The sequence below is a fragment of the Haemorhous mexicanus genome, chromosome 4 (genome assembly GCF_027477595.1).
Source record: "Haemorhous mexicanus isolate bHaeMex1 chromosome 4, bHaeMex1.pri, whole genome shotgun sequence".
NCBI lineage: Eukaryota > Metazoa > Chordata > Aves > Passeriformes > Fringillidae > Haemorhous > Haemorhous mexicanus.
In genome coordinates, this window is record NC_082344.1 from 49,271,309 (window position 1) to 49,294,138 (window position 22,830).

The 22,830-nt window shown below is 40.7% G+C and overlaps 1 protein-coding gene across 5 annotated transcripts in view; it reads left to right on the forward strand.

Moving 5' to 3' along the window:
• Positions 1 to 22,830, forward strand: part of DLC1 (DLC1 Rho GTPase activating protein) — a 216,539-nt gene that overhangs the window by 170,558 nt on the left and 23,151 nt on the right. For 4 of the 5 annotated variants that reach the window (XM_059844764.1, XM_059844765.1, XM_059844767.1 and 1 more), the window contains one exon: positions 20,621 to 20,692. In XM_059844764.1, the coding sequence (XP_059700747.1) occupies positions 20,621 to 20,692 (72 nt within the window). Of the gene's footprint in view, positions 1 to 7,749; positions 7,857 to 20,620; positions 20,693 to 22,830 lie in introns of those variants that run through there. The other variant, XM_059844768.1, reaches the window with a different exon arrangement.

The window sequence follows — 22,830 nt, forward strand, 5'->3', positions numbered from 1 at the left end:
ATTAATGAATCTTCAGCAAAATCAATGGAAACCAAAGATCCAGAAAATCCGATCCAATAACAAAAACATTTTTAAAACATCAGAGTATTTATTCCACATATGTAACTTTTCAGATGCCCACAGAGGGCATCATATCACTGGTGCAGCTGGCCACTTGGTGGTCATGGAAAATGAAAGGGGTTCTTCAGAACACATTTGCTATACTAAAGGTGTCATACAGAAATGAGAAACATTTGATATGATACTTTGCCTATTATTAATTTCTTGTGTCAACAGTAATTCCAGTAGATGCATACCTCTTGCAAATTACTGAGCAACCACAGGCTTTAAAAAAGACCGGCTACCACAGGAAAGAATCTGCTTCATAGCATGTTTGCTTTAAAATAATAGAAAACAAGTATAGGGATTACTTTGTTGATCTAGTGACAGAACTGTTGTAAAATTTAATACAACAGCATGGTAATCTCAGTTTATCAGGTATACTGGGCAAAGAGATTTAGGTTAAAGCATTCTCCAATCACTGCTATATGTATTTACATTTTGAAGTTGAATGCAAAAAAAAAAAAAAAAAAAAAAAAAAAGACGTTACAGAATATGACAGAACCCTGTTGGTTTTTTTTTTTTTACTTTAACAAAAATAATGTTTTTTTATATATTCCCAGTCATAAGAAATAGGAGTTTGGGGTTTTTTTAATTCAGAAAGTAGATATTCAAAAACTGCTCTGGGCTAAGATTAGATGTAAGAGATTTACCTCTCTCAAGAATTAACTAATTTACCCTATGTCTTTGTAAATTGATATGAAGACAAAAATAAAACCTCAAAAACAAGGAGAGTAAAAAAGGTAGCTCTTCATAATGTGACAGTGTTGAAATATGAAAGCATACTAACCACTTTCCATGTTTCTTTTTCTTGTGGTCATGTAACAGAATATGAGAGTGTTTTTAAAACACGAAAGCTCCTATTAATGTGTCAGTCACTTCTATGCATTGTATCATGTTCACAAATAATATCATGCAATACTTTCACTCTCTAACCTACTGACATAAAAAGAGAAATATAGAACGAAGGAGGAGGAAGCATTTTTCAGCTAAACTGACCATCCATTTAGAATTCACAACCCTAAATTTTAAGGTGATGAATGAGCACCCCAACAATTCTGTTACTCCTCCTAATCCTCATCAGGTCTTGAATCTGTTGACGAAGTCCAAACAGCCACTTCTTTCTGCCTGATCCCCTCCGCTTGCTATTGCTGGCTCTCATTCAAGTCAGGATCACATTTATCTGAGCAATATGCACCTAATAAATCTTCTCCAACTCAGTTTGTTCTTGCTGGCACGACAGCTAGCTTCCCCCTCCACTTCTCTTGTCTTTCTTCAGACATCATTATGGGTGTTGACACTCTAGCAAGTTACTTAAGGTGCTCTTAAATAACTGTCTGCATGTACACATCTCCCAGTAAAAGGCAAGGTAATTGCTGCTATAAGCTAGGTTTCAGTTACAATAAGCAAGAGCATGGGCATGGACAACAAAAGAAGCAGCCAAACTAGCAATCTGCAAGAGGACTTTTATTAGACATAAATTTAAAAAATTTCACACAGCACTTTTCGCAATACTTCTCAAACACTTTGCAAAAAAGGCATGTACTATTCTCCCTAATTTATCAAAGGAAAAATGAAATATGAGAAGGGGACTAGATAGACCAAGGCTGCCTGATAAGTTAAAACAAGACGGCAGATAGGTATTTTGGGTCTCAGTCTACTGTGCTGTCAAGAACAGGACCAAGGATTATGAATCTATTATGACTTACACCAGACCTCACTTTGACCACTGGGCTTACTAACATGTGTTTTCTTTCTTCCTGTCTCTGTAGCTTCACATGACATTAACAATAGCTACTCTCCATACTGTAGTACCAAGCTCAGTACCTCCCCTGATGAATGCTGATGTGGAATTAGCCACCACAATATATGTGTTCCAGTTGCCATAGTTATCATGCTTTACAGAGTCGTGGGTTTAAAATTATTTCCTGAGTCCTGGAGATTTCCCCAAGGCTAAAACACAACAGTCTCTCACATAATGGGTCAAATGGTTCAGGTGGGTGCATGTGCTTATTTCCTCCAGAGGAAATAAGTTTAATGAATATAGAGCTCGTTTAGGTAAAAAGCCTTGGATCTCACAAGATAGAAGATGGAAGTAAGAAAAAATTTACTTTTGAAAAGAAATTTTTCATTGTTCATGATTTTTTATTCAATATAATTAAAAATACCCCCAATTCACAAAAAAAAACAAAATCCACCCCAAAACCTTTATTTCCTTTCCCTTTACTCCTTTTAACTCCAGCTGGGTGCTGCATGGCTGACAAAAAGTCCCAGGGTCTTATGCTTCAAAGTATAGCATCACATGTGTAACATAACAACACAGCCGCTTCATAAACCAATTTTTGATCACTGTTTTGACATGTTCAAGGCATCAGTCTTTCAGTTTTCATCTACTTTATTGGGCAACCTACATCTTACATCTTGTTTAATGAAAGGTTACTGTTGTCTCTCTGTAAAAGCTGACCTTTTTTCTTCATCAGACTGGAGGTCACGTGTGAACAGAGAATGAGGTTTACAGAAATACATCTTAGCATTGGAATGCCTTGGAAACTGGTGGTTTTAAAGATGGAAGGTAAAATCTACTTGCTTTAAAAATGAAGAGAGAAGAGCAGGTTGATTCAGTAATGCTATAGCTGCTGTCACAAGAACACAGAGTGAAAACAAGAGCATTGTTCTGAAAAAAAAATAATAATTTGCCAGACAACACAAAGTTGAGCTTTATCTCCTGCCACCATTTTACACCATCATCAAGTTGCTCATCTTTTGATCATTTTGTAGTGCATATTTTGAGTAAAAGCATCCTTTGTGCTATCTTCCTCTCACACTTGATTGCACACTGTGATTTGTAAGCACAGAGGAAGACAACTGGGGTGAGACTTGGGCACTGATGTCTCCTTTTAAATGACCCACAAAGAAAGGAGAGGGCTTGGAGATGACTCCTGGTGCCACTCTGCTGCGACACAGCTACCAAGGCAAATGCCACCACTACACCTAGGGATGGTGCCTTGGTCCAGACAAACCTTCATTACAGCTTTCTCTAATTCAGTGCAACAGTATGTCACCCTTAACTTTCATACCCATTAGGTCTCACTTACACAACCATTTTTACCACATACATGCAGAGGTTCTAATCCTGATAATCTCAGGTTAAGATTCCTTTTTGTGAAGAAGCGATTAATTATGGATGCTCTCTTTATCAGTAATAGTACAGTTATTCTGAATTTTTCTAAATATAAGGAAGAAGGGCTTCTATGTGTCACAAGCCATACACTTACTCTGGGTCATCTCTGTGCTCTCATCACAGGTTGGAAATTCTAACTATGCTTCTCTAAGCACTTCTAGATAAGATTTAGTTTACCTACTTTCCCTACTTTCCTGAACATTAAATTCAGTTGGTTATTTGCAAAGATGAATCACCTTTTTTAGGTAAAAATATAGTTTTTAATTGAAGGGAAGGCTGACCCATTAACAGCAGAAAATTTTGCAGTCTTTAAAATAAACCTTCACCTGTGACAGCAGGTTAATCACAATATGGGAAAGATACGCTACATCTCCACCACCTTCTATAAACCAATGGTATTCCATGTAAGCTACAGAGCTTATCCTCTCTGCTTAAAATGGAATGAAAATACTGATTTTTCTCTCCTATTTCATTTTTCCATATTTATATTTTTGTCAACTTAATTATATTTTTGTTTCTCATTCTCTTGTGCCTTTAGAGAATAGAGTCTTTCCTAAATGCAGTGTGAACTTGGTTGTTTTATTTCCAGCCTGAACTGTTGAACTCACAGTGTTTGATGGCATTCAAAAGTAGGCAAAAGCACAGCTCTTACCTCTTGTTTTAAAACAGCTGCTTATGGACCACAAAGAATAAGGCAAGGTTAATTTTCTTTATTGTTTTTTGCTGTTTAAAAAAAGGGGGAAACACCCAGCTGAATGTTGCCTGGGATCAGCTACAAGAGTCTCATATACATGACAAGCTGGTAACATTTCTAATAGTGGTCATTTTTATAGGAAGATTTCTAGAGCAGAGAGCCCATAAATTACATGCTGTAGAGCAGAACCTCTGTTTGTGCAATATAGTGAATTTACAATATATTCTGTGAAAAAGTATTTTGGGTAGATACTTGTTTTCATTTTGTGATTTTTGAGTAGGTGAAACCATGTCTTTCCTTCTCTGGAAGCAAGGTGCTGTTAGTCACTTATCTCTGCAAAGTGATAGTGCAAACACTCTTTGTCAAGAGGCCTGAACAATTACAGACTTCTTAAAGTAATTACTTTCAGTAAAGTCAAGTGCTAGAAAATTCAGACTTAATTATTTCACCGACAATGGTTGGAACATGAAAGTGCTTTGGACTGTGGAAATGCTACATACAGATGAGTATTCCCAGTTGAGAAGGAATCTAAGCCCAGAACCAGAGGCCTGGAAACTCAGTTTGAAACTGCTCCATAATCTATCATGCTGTTGCTAAGAGGATATTAATACCAGCGTTTAGAATTGCAGTCATGTGTCTGACAATCCTGTGTTTGTACCAGCAGGTCAGTTGACTAATTGTGAATTGGAACTTCTCAGCGTACTGCACTATTTAGAAGAAAAAGGATGACAGGGATACAGTTAACCATTAAGGCATTTGGGCCTGGGAGGGAAAGCAGAGGACAATCAAGTCCTTATTATTAGATGCCTTCCTGCAAATCACTCCCTTATGCAGTTACAACAGAAGGAGAATTCACCTTTTAAACTGAGTAATTGTGCCTGTCGGGCAGCCCTTTACAATTACTTCACCATCCAGCAAGAGCTCATTGATTGCATTAAGGATAACAGTACTCCACAGAAACAATCCTCTTAGGCAGGCTACTTCCAAAATCCTGTGTCTCTGTCAGGCAGCTGCCTGCTCTTTGAGTAGCCAGAGAGATAAAGAAATAAAAATATTAAAGGCCAAAGCTCTTCTGATTTCACAACACTCTTTAAAGCCGGATGAGTGATTAGGGTGTTTGTAGCCTGTTAAACACCCATGCCTCAGGTGGAATGCTCCTCTGAGCACGTTTTACAGCAAATGTGAGACTGGTGCCTTGCTTCAGCTCCAAAAATACGCCTGCTTAAGCAGCCCTATAGAATCCCAAGTTAAAATGCAAGCCCGAGTGACTGTGTGTCTTCAGCAGTTGATAACAAACCACAATCAAAGCCTTTCTCTTTTAGGTTACCAGCCAGAATCTAATCCAGGTCAGTGATAATCCTCCAGCATCTATTTAGCAATGATCCCAACAGACAGCAGACTGCTCCATCACAAAAGTCACTGTTTCTGACATGGCTGCAGAGACTGAATGAGGATGAGATTCCTTCTTTACTGTGGAAGCTAATTAGGTTTGCAAGTAGAACAGGAGTGCTGAACTAAAGCACAAGCATAGTGTTTCATTGTCAGCATCATCATTAAATAGCATTCATTTGCTATTTAACAGAGTGGCAGAGGGGAGAATGATAACCCTTGATTTAATTACTGAGAGTTTCCCATCTTCTGTGTCTGGGACACATTTGTCTCTCAGAATCCTCAAATGAATCTCTAACTTCAAATGTTTGATTTGCTACTATCACACAACCCTCTCAATTTGGATTTTACTTCACTATTGTACGTCTCCTCTCATTTTTAGATTTTTTTGAGTTCCCTTTCACAATGCCAAGTTGCTCCAAGCTTTCCCATTTTTTCTGTGAAGTCCATTCTCTCCTCCTTCAAAAGCTTCCTGTGGGTCCTATACAAAAGCTTCCTACACAAAATGAAGGCTTGGTCCAGGAAGCAGCCTAGGCAGTCTGTGTTTACAGGAACAAACCCTGATTTTTACAGAGGGTATTAACTTGACACTTGGTGGTCTCCTGGTTCCAGTATTATCATTGTGATAGAAATGCCTTTGGGCCACCATGTTTCCCTACATGTCCTTGGTAATTTTTTTTTTTTTTTCATCTCCCCACCCCCCCCCTTCCTTTTGAGGATATTTATTGGAGAAATTTCTTCTTCTTTCCCCCCCCCCACCCCCCCGGAATTCAGACTGAAAATCACACACAATATGCAACCAGTATATTTCATCTCGTCAGGACTACTCTGACACTTACTAGTCTACCAACTGAAAATGAAAGACAATACATACAGAACACCAATTAGATTGGGATTACTTCAGCGGTTCAACAGCTGGGGCATAGCATATGTCTGTTTTCCCCATGTTAGAGTTAGGAATTAACATTTTACATGCCTGACCTATCTAATAAACATTTATCCTGACCTTACAAGAAACATTCAAAAATGAAGGTAAATGTGGCTATGCCAAAAAGTGCAAAAGCCAGGTTAGATACGAAGAGGTAATTGATTAAGCAGGTAACATATATAAAGTTAAGCTCAAAGATATAGTGCATTTCTATCCTCTTCTGGGCTATTAAAGTAAATTAATGATCTAGAGCTGTATAGGGGTTTCCAGAAACAACACTATCATGGCCAGTTGGCCACAGTTTGCAGCCTCCTCCTCCTAGAAGGGGGAGATGTTTATTCTTCAGAAAATTGCCAGCTCAAGCATCCCACTATGTATACTTTATTTCTGTATTCATAGTGCAGAAATGACAACTGACCATTAGAATAACACTTGTGAATACAAAATATTATGTTGGCTTGGAAGAAAATGAACCAATCATAATCTTTGACAGGGTCCAGATATTTTCAAATTTTCACAATACTTTTTTCCATGCTCATAGTTTGGCAGCTGCTCAAAAGTACCTGGTTTGTGCTGGTTTACAGTCCTGAATGTGTCAACCAAGCAACAAGCATTCAAAAATTTTTTTCAAAATACAAAGGGGAAATAAGTGATGGAGGCAGCAACTGCCAGACACACAGCTATGAAGCCAGGCTTACTTCACTATCTCCAAGACTTGCCTATCAGTGTTCTGGGGTCCCCATAGGAAAAATGCTTGTTTTCCATCCAGATTCAGACTGTGACTTTGATGGTGCTCAAGAATTCTAAAATTTCACAGCACCCTTCAGCACCCTGTCTGGAGAGGGAGGGACTGGCATGCCCTGGTCACCCTGCATGGCTTGCTTCTGGCTGAAGGCTCAACATCCCCCATGCTTTGGGCTGCTCAGGCCGTTCCAAACATCTCCAATCTGTAACACCAACGAGCCATGCTGCCTTTTCAGTCAACTCTCTTCTCTGCATTTCCTGGAAAAAGTATTGAGAGTTTGCTGACTGCTTTTTATAAACCTGGCCACCGTAAGAGCTGATAGCCATTAAAAACCAAAGGAACAAAAGGCAAAGAAGCCTTTATGCCGTCTTTGAGCGCATTACCTTTGGTTTGTGTCATTTCCCCGGCCTCCCCAGACGTGCAGTGGGGGGACAGGGGCGAGGGGTGCGTATGTGTGTGTGCACGTTGGGGCGCGTATGCACGTGTGTGTGCGTGTGCAGGGGTGCGTGCGCGGCGTGTCCGCGTGTGTCACCGTTCCCCCGCGCTCCGGGGCCGTGACCAGGCACGGCCGGCCGGTGCCGCGTGCCCGCGCTCGGGGGTCTCTGCGGGCGCGGCGGGGGCGCGGAGCGGGGCCGGGGGCGGGGCGGCCGCGGGCCGGGGGCGGTGCAGGGGCCGGCCGGGCGGGCGCTGCTCCGCGGCCGGTGTCACTTGCGAGCCGCCGCCGCCGCGCAGGCAGGCGGGCAGGCAGGGACGCAGCCAGCGGGCCCCGCAGGCAGCCCCGCGGAGCCACCGCGGCCGGCGGAGACCATGATCCTCACACGTAAGCTCGGGGATCCCCTCCCGGCTCGTTCTGGGGGTGGTGGCTGCGCGCCGGGGGGCGCAGGCTCCGCGCATCGCGGGCGGCGTTGGCGGGAAGTGCCGCGGGGCAGCGCGGGGGGCAGAGGGGCACGGGATCCCGCTCGTGTTGTCCCGCAGCAGCCGGGGAGGCGGCGCTGGCAGGGGGGCGGCTGCCCCGTCCCGCGGGGCTCTTGGCCCCGCCGCCCGTCCGTGTGCGCGGGTGAGAAGCGTCGTCGGGGCGGCGGCAGCCCCAGGTGAGACGGGAGCGCTGCGGGAGCCCGGGGTTACTGCTGTGTCTGGGAAGCGCCCGCGGCGGCTCGGGAGCGCGGCCGAAAGGGTTAAGAGCGCAGGAGCTGAGGCGCGGGGGTACTGCGGGCGCGGAGCGCCGCTCGGGATGCGGCCGCTCCCTGAAGAACACCGTGGCGCATCCTTCTTTTTCGGTGGTTTGGTTTTGGTGGGTTTTTTTGGTTTTTTTCCGTTTCCTCCCCACCCCGCCCCCAATTTTAGTCTTTCTCTGTTTTGGATGGTTTTTTTTCTTTTTTTGGGAGCCCTTGCGAGACGGGAACCGTCGAGTTCCTTTTGAAGTTTTCCGTAATTAGCCCGATGGCCTCCAGGAGCCCGGTGGCTCCCCCCGTGCGGCGGTGGCCAGCCCTGATGTCACCCCCGGCGGCTTTGATCCCGGTTGAGGAGCAGCACCTCCTGCCAGACGGGCTCGCCCCTACCCCCCTCTTCCTTTTTCCCTTCTCGAGGAAAACAGAAAGCCGATGCCGTTTTCCAGTCGGTCAGTTTTACGTTCCGTGTCACCCTCCCTTTCTTTGCAAACCACAGCAATGACTTAGTTCCACCGAAACGGTGAAGTTTTTGAGCGATGTGTTGCCATTAACCTAATGAGCTCTGTTGCCAGTCAAGGCGCTTGCTATTGGTACAGCAGGTTTCTTTCGGGTTTTCTGTCCCCTCATATTCTCTTTGCGAAAATTTGAAGAAATAACTACATTTCAGCAATGTATTTAGCTAAGTCAGAAGGTTCTGCCTGATGTGTCATAGTACTTAACACACCTGATTTGAAAGACTGAGGAATGCACTTTTATCTTAGCCATCAATTATTTTATTTTTTTTTACAGGAGTAAGTGTGATCTGTTTGAATTGCCCTGCCCTGATCAAGAAATTCCTGACAGCAGTTCAATAACAATTCTCTGAGTCAGGTTATGTTTTAAGGCTATTTGTAGTGAACTTGAGGAAGATAACAGGCAGATTTCTTATGAGCCTCTGAGTATGAATCTGTCAACAGCTCAGTGCCAGACTGATTCAGCATCTGTCTGGCAAGCAGGCCGTTGCTGGCTGACAGCACATGGAGTTGGTATTAGGTGTGTCTGTTGATTCCACCGCTGTAGGCTACTATAGTGTATCTATCAGGTATTATTACTGCTGTCCTCTAGGCATCCTGCTCTGCATCTCCAGTAGAAGCAACAAAAACAAAAAGGCTGAGATGGCCAGGAAGTGAGATGGATGTCTCTCAAATTAATGGGTTTGGGTTACTACTTCAGTTTGCTGATGGGATCATAATTAGGACTGGGATTCTTTGATTATGGAATACAGTATATGTAAGAGAAGATGTAGATATTGTTTTGACAAGATTCTTTTCACCTACAAGTTCATTCACATTTGGAGCTGTGTGACCTCTAGGAATTCTTGATCCCATCTTCTTTTAACATAACTTGGATTGTTAATTGACACTTTTTTAATCAAAAGGAAATGCTAATACATTGTTTTAAACACTGTAAGGCTTTAACTTCCTACATGTCATAAAATGTTATTTCTTTGGTAGTGAACAGCAAGAACATATCTGGTGATTACTATTATTATTTGGTTTTATTTTTCGGTAGTGTAGATTCAGTCTAGGATTTTTGATTCTTGAGTTGGGGTCTTCTCAGCCACTTCCGCAACTGCCCTTGCTGGGCCAGAGAGGAAGATTGATGCTACTCATGGAAACTTACAAATGCCCAGTGTATTTTTCCTCTGGTGGGGAGTAGGAAAAAGGTACTGTAGTTGTACTCATTCACTGATGTTGAATGTTTATATTAAGATTCCTAGAAAAAGGAGATGAGGTGGCTTGGTTGTACTTTTCTGGTTCTTCTGATTCATTACGTTGTAGGCAGTGGTTTGTTTGAGGCATGTGAATTTATGAGTTCCGCAAATATTTAGAGATGCAGTTTGCACTATAAATTTTCTTTTTCTAGGCAGAATACCACAGTATGTTATGTTTGGGCTTCTTGAGAGGTTCAGACTTCTCTTCCAATTTTCCTGTGATGGGAGTTTTGCTACTGGCTTGAGCATAAACACAATGAGCCCTCGGCTGGTTAAAAGAAGACAGAGGAAGAGAACTCATGTGCTTAACAGGATGGTCCTGTACAGTAAACAAGCACTTTTCATGCTTAACTATCCTTCCTAGCAACAGGAAGAAGGAAATGAGGCTATGCAAAAGGACCCTGACACATTTCAGACAATGCCAGACCCACCCTAGCATTCATACAGTATAGCCACAAGACTTAGGGAAATAAAAATAACTTCAGATGTTTCCCTTTCCTTCCTGTGCATGTTATAGAAATACAGCAATCAAATGATATGCAGTTCACAGAAAATTTGCTGGTTTGATCTCCACTAAATAAGGAGATGATGCCCTGTGTAATTTATATTCTTTGCGTATTATATTGCTCTGCTCACAGTTTGAATCTTGGTGTTTCGAGGTGAATTAATTACAAAATTCTATATTCTCTACAGTAATGTAGTAAGTGTATCTATACAGTATTTTTGCTAATTTCAGCAATTCCAGACATAGTTCTTGCTTGCATCTAAGCAATCAGTAATTCTGCATGGTGCAGGGTATCAGGGTCTTGCATTTTTTTTGATTTCCAAAGTTTTTTGCAAAGTTTGTTGGGGGTTTTTTTGTTTGTTTGGGGTTTTTTTGTTTGCTTTGTTTTCTTTTTTTTTTTTTTTTATTTTCTCATCTACTTTCCCTCCTTCTCCTATTCAAAGGGAAGAAAACAAATTCTGTCTTCAATGATGAGCAATTCTCATGGAAGGGACCCAGGACTGGGCTGTGACTGGAACTTTCTGGTTCCTTTTACTAGACTCCTACTTGGCCATTCTTGCTGACAGTGCTACCTTATCCCACTCAGCACATCTCTGAAATCAGTAGATCTGCTAGTTCAGTGTACCATTGGCAAAACCGGCAGAACCAAAAGAGAGTTGAGAATGACTTAGCCAGCTAGCTGTAATTCACTGAGTTTCATTATCTGAAAGCTATAGGTAATAAATAGTACATACCATTCTGAACTACTTGAGTGTGACAAGCATTTTTATTTCTTAGGATGAATATTCTTTCAAATATTGTCTAGTATTTGTTTCCCTTGGGAAGGACTGTGGTAGGTGAGACAGGATCAGGAAAAAAATGTTAATCTGGTCTCTCCTTACAAAGACACAATAGGATGGCTCACTTATTTCTGGTGGGGCATTTTTTTAAAGTCTAAAAGGGTAAAGAGTTCCGTAGATCTGGGTTTAAATATATTTATTTTATAGTTGTCTAAATCTTTCTATTCAAATGCAGTAGTCTGGACTAAGAATGATTCCTGAGGAGAGGCCTGAAAGACATTTGCTGAAGCCAGTGGTGGACACAGTTTGACCTTCCCAGACCTGTTTTTATAGTTTACCGAAGTTTCAGGATTATCAACAATACATGCCCCTCTGCCCTCCTCCCCCATTGCATTTTTGCCTTTTGGGGATGTTCTCTCTGCGTCCCTGTGGACCCATAGAATTGGATGTTCTGCTGGCCACCCATCCCTCTGTTCTCCATGAGTTGTAAGAATGGATTTCCTGTGCACATAAGACACAAGAAACTTTCCAGTGTAAAGCTTCATGATCTGTTTTAGCTTTCCTTCTTCTTCCATCCATACAAAATGTGACCATTAGAACTTGTACTGAGAGAAGCATTTTCAAGTATGCAGTATCACAGACAATACTGCAACTGTCTCTAATATCTAAAACCAGGACATTCATAGCAATACTTGCTTTGGAAAAATCCATGTTTGCATCTTTAATTCTGCATCAGGGAAGAAGACATTTGTCTGTGAGGCAATTAGCTTTACACTGGGCTGTTCACTGTCACTGGTATTTTGTATCTAGTGTAGTGTCATCCCCACAGGATGATACAATACAATTTGGGACTGGATCATCAGTAAGGTTGACTGTAAATGGTTATGATGTAAATGCAGTCATTCTTCAATGCAGTTCTTCCTACATGCACGGGTAGTTTTGAGGTTGAGGCTTAACAAGCTCAAAGTAACTGTCTAAAAAATCTATTTTCTTTTTTAGGAGCCATTGAGCCAGTTCAGATCAGTTCCTGCAGCATTGTTATTTCCTAGATCTGAACAGGTAGCCCGCATTTTGTGCCTTTTTTAGATGAAGTACCTGTCATGCTGGACCTGCTCACCTTTTCCTCGCTCTGGAGCTGAATGAGCCTTTGAGCTGAGCTTTGCACACCACAAGCTTGCAGAGGGGGGGCAATTGGTGCATATTAGTGCTGGGCTTGGAACTAGCAACAGTTAATGTTTGCCCTTCGGTATGTTCTCTAAGGTCATGCTGACCAAGTAATTTCTGAGAGAAGAGAAGGTTAAAGTCATCTTCCATTTCCCACTCTTTGGAGGAGGATTTGGTTCTCACTCTGGAATCTGTCAACATGACCTCCATCAGAGGATTTGACTAACTGCTTTCTCTGCCCCAGATAATCCTCCTCCAAGACCACCCTGTGTTAAGCAGGCCAGATAAATAACCCACGTGCCCAATTATTTCTTGAGGGTTTTTTAAGTCACTTGACATGTTGTTCCTCTTCATCTCTGAACCTTCTTAAAAACAAGATGGGAGAAGACCATCTTTAACCTATAAAAAGAGTTGTTATATGACAGGAAAGCTGCCACATCAAGCTGTAGTTTTCTGATTAAACAAAGATAGTTTTTCTCTTCAGACCACATTGGTTTTTAAATTTCTTTCCGAATTCTCCTGCATATGCTCAAAATGCAAAAAAAAAAAACCAAACAAAAAAAAATCAACAAAACAAAACACTCTTTAGGAATAAATTATTAACTTGCAGTGTAAACCAAGAGTTGTGATGATTCTTTTGTGTCCTGGAACATGCTTTCCCAAAGTCTTCAACAAGTTAGGAACTAATGCAGCTAACCTTGGGCAGCTAGAAGCATATTTAATGGTGTGAAAATGAGCAGTAATTGCAATCTTTTACAGAGTGTGTTGGGAAAGGGCTTGACAGACACATGGGGAATATCCTTTATTTCAGTGGCCCTTTATTGGATCCCAAAATGATGTTGATTTGGTGCTTTTCAGAGCTAACCAGTTGTGCTTGGTCCGCTTGACAGAGGAAAGGACCTCTTGCCAGCCAGGGCATGCTCTAGATGGGGTGGTTGTGCCCTCTCTGACCTCCTGCCATATGGCACTGTCCTTTCTTTGATGAAAACCTGGGTTTCTCCCCATGCTAAAAATAGTGAAACTGACCCCATTTATTCCTGCAAAAGTTTTGTTGGGTTTTAGAGACCCACAGATCCATACTGGGAAAGTCCTTGTTAAGTCCTCTGAAATTTATGGAGGCTTCTGTTGGTTTTAACAAGTGTAGTCTCAGTCTCTAAATGTTTGAAATATTTTCAACAAATGTTGTTTCTCTTCTTATGTTGTGAGCTGAAAAAGTTCTGAAGTGATTTTGATATGCTGAAGGCTATGAAAAAGAGGTTCAAGTTTAAAAATTAGATTTTGGTCCACAAAAGCAGTATTGTGCTTGCTGTGCTAGCAAGAGTATTAGTGAGCAATTAAAAGTACTATATTCTGTAATTTGGTGTAGTTGGGAAGGAGGGGAGGTATACACTGCCAACATACACCTCTGTAGATATTTTGGAAACCAGTCACATTCCTTTTTTTTAAATTTTTATTTTTATTTAACTTTCATCAATAAAGAAATAAACAAACTGAAATCCTATCAGTGGAAGTAAGCCATTTGCTTTTTTCAAAAGTTCTGCTGACAAAAAAAAAAAAAAAAAAAAAAAAAAAGGGGTGTTCAAACTTCCTGCTTTTTTTTCTAGAGAAAACATCAATATATGATCTTAAACATCTGTTTCCTTACTTCTTCATCTGTTCCCACACAAATTCCAAACATACTCTGTTTCTTCTCCCAGTGTCCTGTGGTTTATACATAACATCAACTGCATAGTTACTGTCTTGCTTCAAGACTCTGTAACTTGACAAAGCCAGTCAGTCCCATGTTTAACCCAAAGCCAGCAGGAGACAACACAAAAAGAGTATTTCTTTTAGTCTTCATCATATGGTTGTGGAATATCTGAGTAACATTCCTCACTGTTTCTAGGGGTTTTATGACTAGGAAGCAGTATATGTATTTGGTGTCATATATGGTTTGCCTTAAGAATTTGTGAGTCCCCCTCTCCCCACCCCTCTGAAAGTTTTTAATAAGAGGTACTTTCTTAAAATTGCACATGCATCCATACTGGCTCAAAGTGATTGCTGAGGCAGGCAGCAGTAAGTGGAGGTCACAGCATGTATCATTTGACTGTAGAAGGTAAATTGAAGCACAGTGAAATAGAAGAGCACATCAAAAAACGCTGCTGCAAATGCAGAATGTAACTTGCACTTTAAAGGTGAAAGGAGAAAAGTTACTCTCTTGGGAAGGTCGTTAGCTTTCACTTCAAAACCAGCAAGCTCATAATCAGTTCAAAAGCTGTACTTTATATTCTCTTGATCTCACTGGTTCTAGAAATGCATCCTTCGTGGACTGAATGTGTCAGATTGTTATTCTAGAACAGTTGTATATGATTAGATGGTTCTCCTAGAAGAAATTCCAAGTGTGTTAGAAATTTGGCAAGAGCTTTTAATGGGATTTTCAGAATGCTTTAGTTTTTAGTGGTTGAACGTTTATTGACAAACTTCCCAAGTTTGTGTTTGAGTGCATTATCCTTATAAAATGCCATTCTTCACTAATTATATTTTTGCTTTCTTTAGTCCTTGCTATGTTCTGCTTTCTTGAAAGGTGTGGAGCACTAAGTTAATGATACTGCCTAAGGAGTATTAAACCATATAAGTTTGAGAAAAAACAGACTTATGAGAAGGAATTTAATTATTTTCAAGCAACAGTCGCATATCTTCAAAGTGAAAACCATCTGAGGCCCTGGACACATAACAGGCTTACTCTTAGGAAGTCAGTCATACTGTCCCAACTTTAAAGGGCTGCAGGCATATGACATTACACAGAGCTGATTTATCATTTTCAATGCCTGCACTGCTCATTTGTAGACAGCTGCCACAGTGCAGTTATTTCCCCGGTTTGTCTCAGATTTCACATCTGTGTTCGTGTGGCTATAGACTGAGTGGTTGGATAGTGTGATCAGGTCTAATGTTGGGACCACAATTCTCATGTCAGGGATGCAATTCAAGCACTAGGAAAAATGATTGCTTGTACTTGGCAGTGGAATTCTATCCAAAGAAGTGTATTTCTCACATATACCACAGCTGGTCTTAAAAAAAATGATCCTGAATGATCTCAAGTTTCTTAATAGCTCAGCACAGTGCTTTTGAGTTGAACAAAAATTTTACAAAGCACCAGAAGTTTCAGAGGGACATGACATGTAGGGAGAGGTAATTTCTGATATAAAGAGAAAAAGAGAGTGCCAGCCATTTGCAGCCATTAAACTGGACCATCAGTCCAGTGGGATGGGGAAGAATCCTTTGTGCTCTCTGTGCTCCATGTGCTCCTCTGGCCTTAGCAAACATGCAGATAGTTTATGGAGTTTTAGACATTAAATTAAGGAGATTGTGTTCATCTCCATCTTCCATGAAAATCTGGAATCATTCTCTGCACTGCATGGGAGAGCCTCTCCTGCAAGCTGATTCAGGAAGATGATTTTGTATTCAATTTCTACAATTTTTTTTTTTTTTCTCTTCTGAAAGAAAAGTCAAATAGTGAATTTCAACTAGAATAACTTACTTAAACATTAAGACCAAGATGCAATTAAGAAGCTCAAAAAAAACAGTTGTTATGTAGGACATTGAAGTGAACCTTCAGAAGTGAAGCCCATTTTTTTCTTAAATTTGATTTTGACAGTGCTGATTTTACCAGTCTCACTACAGATTTTTACAAGCTGCTCTCTTTACAGAGCCAAAAGGTGAGATGAGTAGAACTGATGTGTGGAGGTGCTAATATGATTGTAAAGGTGGCTGAGTTGTGGCAAGAGGAAACCATCTGCTTGGAAAAACTGTTCATAAGATGTTTAGCACTTAGGTGAAAATTGAGTCAATGCATGACTGTACGCAGATACATCTGCTTTGCACCTTGTCTTGAAGTCCCTCATAGAACTATTGTTTAAAATTGCATCTTATTTCATGGAAGTGAAAAAGAATGAAAGTAGATGTTGTTGCTGTCTTAACTGGACTGCTATGATGATTTTTTTTTCTGAAAGAATGTTATTACAGCATCACTGTGTTGTTTTTCTTTTCTATGGGAAAGAAGGTATCATTAAACAAAAGACTATAGACATCTTACAGTTCTCCCTTCTTCAAGAGCAGTTTCAAACAAGGTGTTAATTGAGATATTTTTACTCTGAAGGTCTGAACTTGCAAACTTACAAGGCCAGGAACCAAGATTAACCAATGTTTAACAAAAAGCAAAGTAAGATGTTACCATTTTCATTTACTACTCTGGGGAAGAATTGAGTTCTCCTAATCCCTCTGGAAGTGGGTAAATAAGGACTAATGGTTCCCAACCATACACAAAAGGAACTCCTACCCTTGATTTGAGCATGGAGGACTGCTTTGTAAAACAGACTAACAAATAAAGCTGGTTCCAATAAAAATTTCCTGTTTCCTCTTTAACACATTTGCCTGTTGTTTGCTTACATGACGCCAAGAATAAAGACTTCATTGTACTTTTTGGGATTTTTGGGGATTTGGGTGGGGTTTTTAAATTTGTTTTGTTTTACTTTTTAAGAGGTTTTTTGGGATTTTTTGGGGGTTTTTTGTTTGTTTGGTTGGTTTTTTTTTGCATCAGGACATTTAGAAATAATAGCACAATTTCTTTCTTGCCAGCAGTTTTTCATACAAGAACCTCCTGCTGCTGGGGGAGGGCACAGGATGCACGTCTGAAAAGCTGCACATACATTTCTTGCTTGGAATGTATACTGAATGGTAGTTTATTGTAAAGGTTTTAACTGGCAAGGATGTTTGATTCAGAAAGGAAGTGGCACTGCAGGGATGGAGTGGGAAGGAGGGAGTGAGACCAGTCCTTTGCCTGCAGCAGCTTTTCAGTTCAGCTGCCAGGTCTTCATCAGAAATTGCTTTGCAAATTGTGGCTGAAGTAGGACTTTCCTAAAATAGGTTGGAAAGCAGTGTAGAGTTCCTCTGCAAGTTTCCTCTCCTCCTTGTGGCTATTAGCTGGCCCCAACCAAGCAAATGCAGCGAGTTCCTAGCTCAGATAATTATCTGTAACCTATGTCCCCTGAGATACTGAACAAAGGCTATTGAATGCTCTGTCCCTTCTAAATGTTTTTAGAAGTAGTTGGAAAGTCTGATTTTGGAAGACCTGTTCTTCTTTCTTTTGTCTCTTACTATCTTGATTGCCATTGATCAGGATGACAAGAACTTGCACATAAATATTCTCATGTCCACTTGGATATGAAACTGGCAGCTAGCAAACCAAGAGTCCCAGGGCTAATGCTGCTGAGCTGGGAGCTGGAATTTGGAAACTCTGGGAATGAGCTTCTTCGTCTAGGGTAGTTTAAATGATTTGGCCAGAACCTCAGGTTTAACCAGTGTGTATTATTCTCAAACAGAGATTCCAGTTATGCTACAGTAATGAGCTTTTTACCTAGATGAGCTCTCAGCTGTTTAAATTTGTATCTCTGATTGTGAGGAAGCTTTTTCAGTGTACTCGGCTTTCTGTGCTGCTTATTCAGTGTACCTTGGGCTGGATTCTCCCTCTCACTATATTTTGATCTGCCTGAATTTCACACACATGCACAGTTTTGTTCATATTCCAGCTTATCAGTAGCTAACAAGGTTGAGATAGGAAAGCTGGGTTAAAAAATTACCTTTCCCTTTGTCTGGTCACACCACATAGGAGTACAGTCCAGGAGGAATCCTGAGTTTGGCCAACCTGAGTTGCACAAAAGGAGCCACTCTTTTAGGTCCCACCTCCACTCTGTCACCAGTACCCATCATGTCCCTCTCTTAACCATGCTGTGTGTGGATGGAGATGAGATGGAGAGAGCCCTGGCCTCAGGGCACTCCCTGGCCCCTCGTTCAGGAGAGCACTCCAAACCTTCACCCTTTCAGGGGCTTGCAACAGGACTTGCAACCCTTTGCCCTTCCAGGACTTGCAACTTGCCCTGTGAAAATGGGGCAAATATGGCTTTTAAACACTTAGCACTGTCTTGTACCCAACCCTAGGCATTTACAGAGCCTAATTGTTGGGCAGGTGCACTTGTGTTTTATTGTTCTCTGCGATTCTTGTGGGTAGATAGGAAAAACTCAGGTGTTTCATTGCTTAAACTTCTTGGGGGGTTCACAAAGGTATTTTGAAAGCAAATATGCTCTGAAAATCCCAAAGGCACGTGACAGGTGGGCGCCCATAAAATGTAACTTCGACATCCGTGGCACATTTGCAGAAAAGATACACAAAGCCTCCGTAGAGAATGGTGAAAAAAGTCCAGTGAATGCACATTCATAATTTTCTAGCTCTAGAAATAATTTACAGGTCATAAAAGCACCTGGGATGCTAAGTAAAGGACCTGTGAACAAATATTTAAGCACATTGAAGAGTGCCTGTAGTAGTAAGGAATCTGATACTTTTTTTCAATCGCACTGCAAGCATCTCCCTGCATTTTTTACCAAATGCTTGTTATCTAGGATAATTCTTTTTCGTAGTTTTAAATCAAGCAAAATTCTCATTCAATCCAAGCACTTCTGCAGAAATGTAACCTATAAGATACTGTGTTTTATTTTAAGTACTCTTAAAAATTAGTTGCAGATTTTTTGCTTTGCTACTTTAATTGCTTCTGAAGTATTAATGTGTCGTCTTGTTTGTTCTTGCTTTAGCCATACAAGTTTTAAATATATTTATTTTCTTCTTCCTTGAATTTCCTATTTATTTCCTTAGCATACTGAAATTGAAATACTACTTTAAGCAAAATTTTGTAATAGTTTGCAACTGGAATTGAAGAATGCCTTTTCTTAATCAGTAGCTAAGTCAATATGTCTGTACGTGCTTGTTCTCATGTGGTGCCATAACCCAAAGGTGAAGCAAACACAAGTTGCACAAATGCCTGCTTGTCCTGACTTCAACAGGAGAGGATTCTTAGATGTTTATTTATCTGGAATGTTGTGTTTTGGCTCACCTTAACCCCTTGGTTTGGATATGTGTCTTAGCAAAGTAGTCTGGCAAAGCACAAATATTTTAACACTATTCTAGCAATTTGGAAAATGAGAGTGGGGTTGCCATCATTTTGGAAACGCTAAAATGTGCCTGCCATTTCATCCAGTTGGTGTACCTATATCTCACTGGGAACATTTCATAGCGTGACAAAATCTTGTGATATCTTACTTACACTGTGTTTGGCTTTTCAATGCCCTGTATGCAGTAACCTGTATTTGGAGCAGTTCTGAGCAGGCCCCTTTGTGCATGGTTTCTGCAGCAGGTCACTATAGTATCCTCTCCAAGTAGGTGGCAAAATTGTGTATTGACTTGTGCATAATGAAGCTTTTGTTTCCTGGTCCATCAGGAATAGAGAATATAATGAAAGCCAGACAAACTTTAATACTTTCTGATTTCTCATTGTTTGTTTGATCAGTTCTAAGGGAGCTAAATTCCCAGTAGCACTTTATTGAATTTTTTGAAGAACGTAATTAGACCAATCCATTTCTTCAACACTTGGAGGATACCCTAGGTTACTTTTTATATTTTCCTAGTTTGTGCTAGTAGGATAACATATTCTTTATCTCTACATGTATCAAGTGGTCGATGAATTTATATGTGATTTATTCACAGAGTAATACTCCTTTCTTTCTGTGTAACATATATGTATGTGAATAATTTCATTCTGTGGCATGCTGTTTTGGGCAGTGTGAGGGAAACCTTCTTTAATAAACCAAGTAAATATCTTGTAGACTTCCAATGAAACTAGGTTCTTGTTGGGTAGTTGGGTAGTAAATACGTGCTTGAATAAGCTGCAGTACAGTGTGTCAGTTGTTCTTGGACTTGAGTCTGTCAGTACTATCTACAAGGTGTTAAAGTGCACAGTAATGCGAGCTCTGCAAGGAATTTCTGTCAAGACAAAGTAGTTGTGCCAAGAGGACCAAAAGATTTGCTGAACAAACACTGCTCATGTTGATTGCAGATTGTTTTTTCTAGTGTTAACAAATACTGTACAGGATAATCCATAACTGCTGCGGTTTTCATTAGTGCCTACTCTTACTATTAAAATGATGAGCTGTTGATAAATAGCAGCTGAGCGTTAGTGACTTTCCAGAATCAAAGAAAAGCAAACTGGGATAAGCAACGTGTGTCTCAGTTCAAAGTTTCTGGAAACCTTTGTGCTTATTTTGCTGTGGGGGTAGTAGAAGTGGTAGAGAGGAGGTTTTTTTCTCTATAGATCACTAATCAGAGGGGGATTTGTTTCTGTTCTCTTTCAGAAATCGAGGCCAAGGAAGCTTGTGACTGGCTGCGGGCTGCTGGGTTCCCACAGTATGCGCAGCTTTATGAAGGTAGGCACCTGCACTCAATCCTTCCCCAGCAGCTTTTGGACAATAAGATGTAATATTCACCAATGCATGGGATTCAGGGGCACCAATGAAGTTCCAGTACATAAGATGACTTTTAGGGACTGGGCTCCTCTCTGCCACCCACCACACACATAGATGTACCAAACCCAGTGATACTCTGAACCACGCAGGAGTTTTGAATTTGTTTCAGGTTTCTGGTTTAGTCTGAATCTTCCAAACATCATCATAGAAAAAACATAAAGGTTACTACTGTGGTATGTTCCCTCTGGTTAAAACAGAAAGGAGCATAGGCAGCCACTGCTACAAGCCCAGTCTTGGAGAAATGCATAAGCTGTGTTCAGCTCCACTGGCCAGCTCTCCTAATGGAACAGTAGTAGGAAACTCTGCATATGCATAGGTATGTCTGTATGCCTCATGATTCCCAGGTCCTGTGTGTTTATTCAGAATGGTTTGGGTTGGAATTAGACGCAGGCTTACTATGAGGGGGAAAAGAACATACAAGGTGTGGTCATGCAGATGCTCCTCAGAGGAGTGTCTGCCTCCTGTAGTCACTTGTCCTTCTCTGGGATGCATTCATTTTGTGTGTCTGCTTTTACAAGGTTTTGCTCAATGAGAACTGTTTTCTTCATTGCCTCTCCAGCCTGCTAGAAACCTGCAGGTTTGGCATAGAGTTCTTACACTCTGATACAGAGCAGCATATAGAAGTTTGTTTTAAAGTGTGACATGCTTTTTATATATGTCTATATTATTGTTCAGAATTTGCCCCCACACTACTTAAAATTACTTTCATTGCAGTGAAATTATTATGTACTCTTTACTGCTTATTCATTTTTAAAAAGCAAACTCCAGCTGCTGCTTGTAAGAACGAGCATAGAAAGTTCATTATTACAGTGAATAACTGCTGAAAATTATAGCAAATGCTGAGCTGACCTTCTTGAAAAATGATCTTGTTTAGCTTTGATTTGCAGCTGCATTTGCAATATGAGATGATAATAGCACTTTCAAAAGCTGCACTTGGCAAAACTTTTCTTTGCCTGTTCAGAAATTAAATTTCCTTTTATTTTTTCTTTTTTTCTTTCCTTCGTTTTTTTTCTATGCTAATGGAGATGCCAAGATTTTCTTGGGAGATGGAGCTGGAACTGTACTTCCAGTCTTTGTTACAGCTGAGACAAAACTCTGAGCTGAATATGTGGGCCTGTGGGTTTCTTATAATAGTGAGACATAAATCCCCTAATAAATTACTTGCATTCAGAAAACATGCCCTACCATTGCTCTACCTAGAGATTGTAAACTCACATGAAGTTTCTGTTGTAACAGCCTGTCCTGCCTAACATCAAAAGGACCACAGAGGTGAGAGAGAAGCAGTGAGAGCAAGGCCAGTCATACCCATTGAAAGGACAGCTGTCCTTACTGAAAAACAATATACCATTGTCCTTTGCAAGCCCCCCTGGCAGCAGCAACAACAAAGCCAGCAATAGCATAGATTAAGCATTTAAAAAAGGATCTTATGCAGACTATCAGCTTCTTTCAAGCCACCTCTCTCACTTAAGTTCTCCCATGTTTTCTTGTGGACATTTTAAGATACGACTTTCCCAGTGGAAAAACTTACATCAGCACTGCTGAAAAATACAGGCTGAATGTGCTCAGTCTCTTTACTTGCACTTTCTACTCAAAGCAGTGAAGGGGAGGCCTGAATCAATTGGGTATAGTGCAAGAGTTCTAAGAAGTTGCCTACATGGAGTGATCCCACGCAGTGTACATTTAGTATGGGAGATTAATCAGTGAACCTTTGCCATTTGCTATGCTAAAACCACAATTTTCTGTAGAAAATACAGAATTTTGAGCATTTTGCAGAATATGTCATAATTTGTATTCCACGCAATTGTGGAAGCTGTGGATACCCTGTCCCTGAAAGTGTTCAAAGCAAGGTTGGGTGGCTCTTAGAGAAACCTGGTCTAGTGGAAGGTGTCCCTCTCCATAGCAGGGGGCTTGGAACTAGATGTACTTTAAGGTCCTTCCAACCCAGGCCATTCTATGATGCTATGAAAATGAGGACATAGAATTCATTTCTGCTGCTATAGAAAATTAATTAATTTCATAAAATTCATAGAGTTCATTTT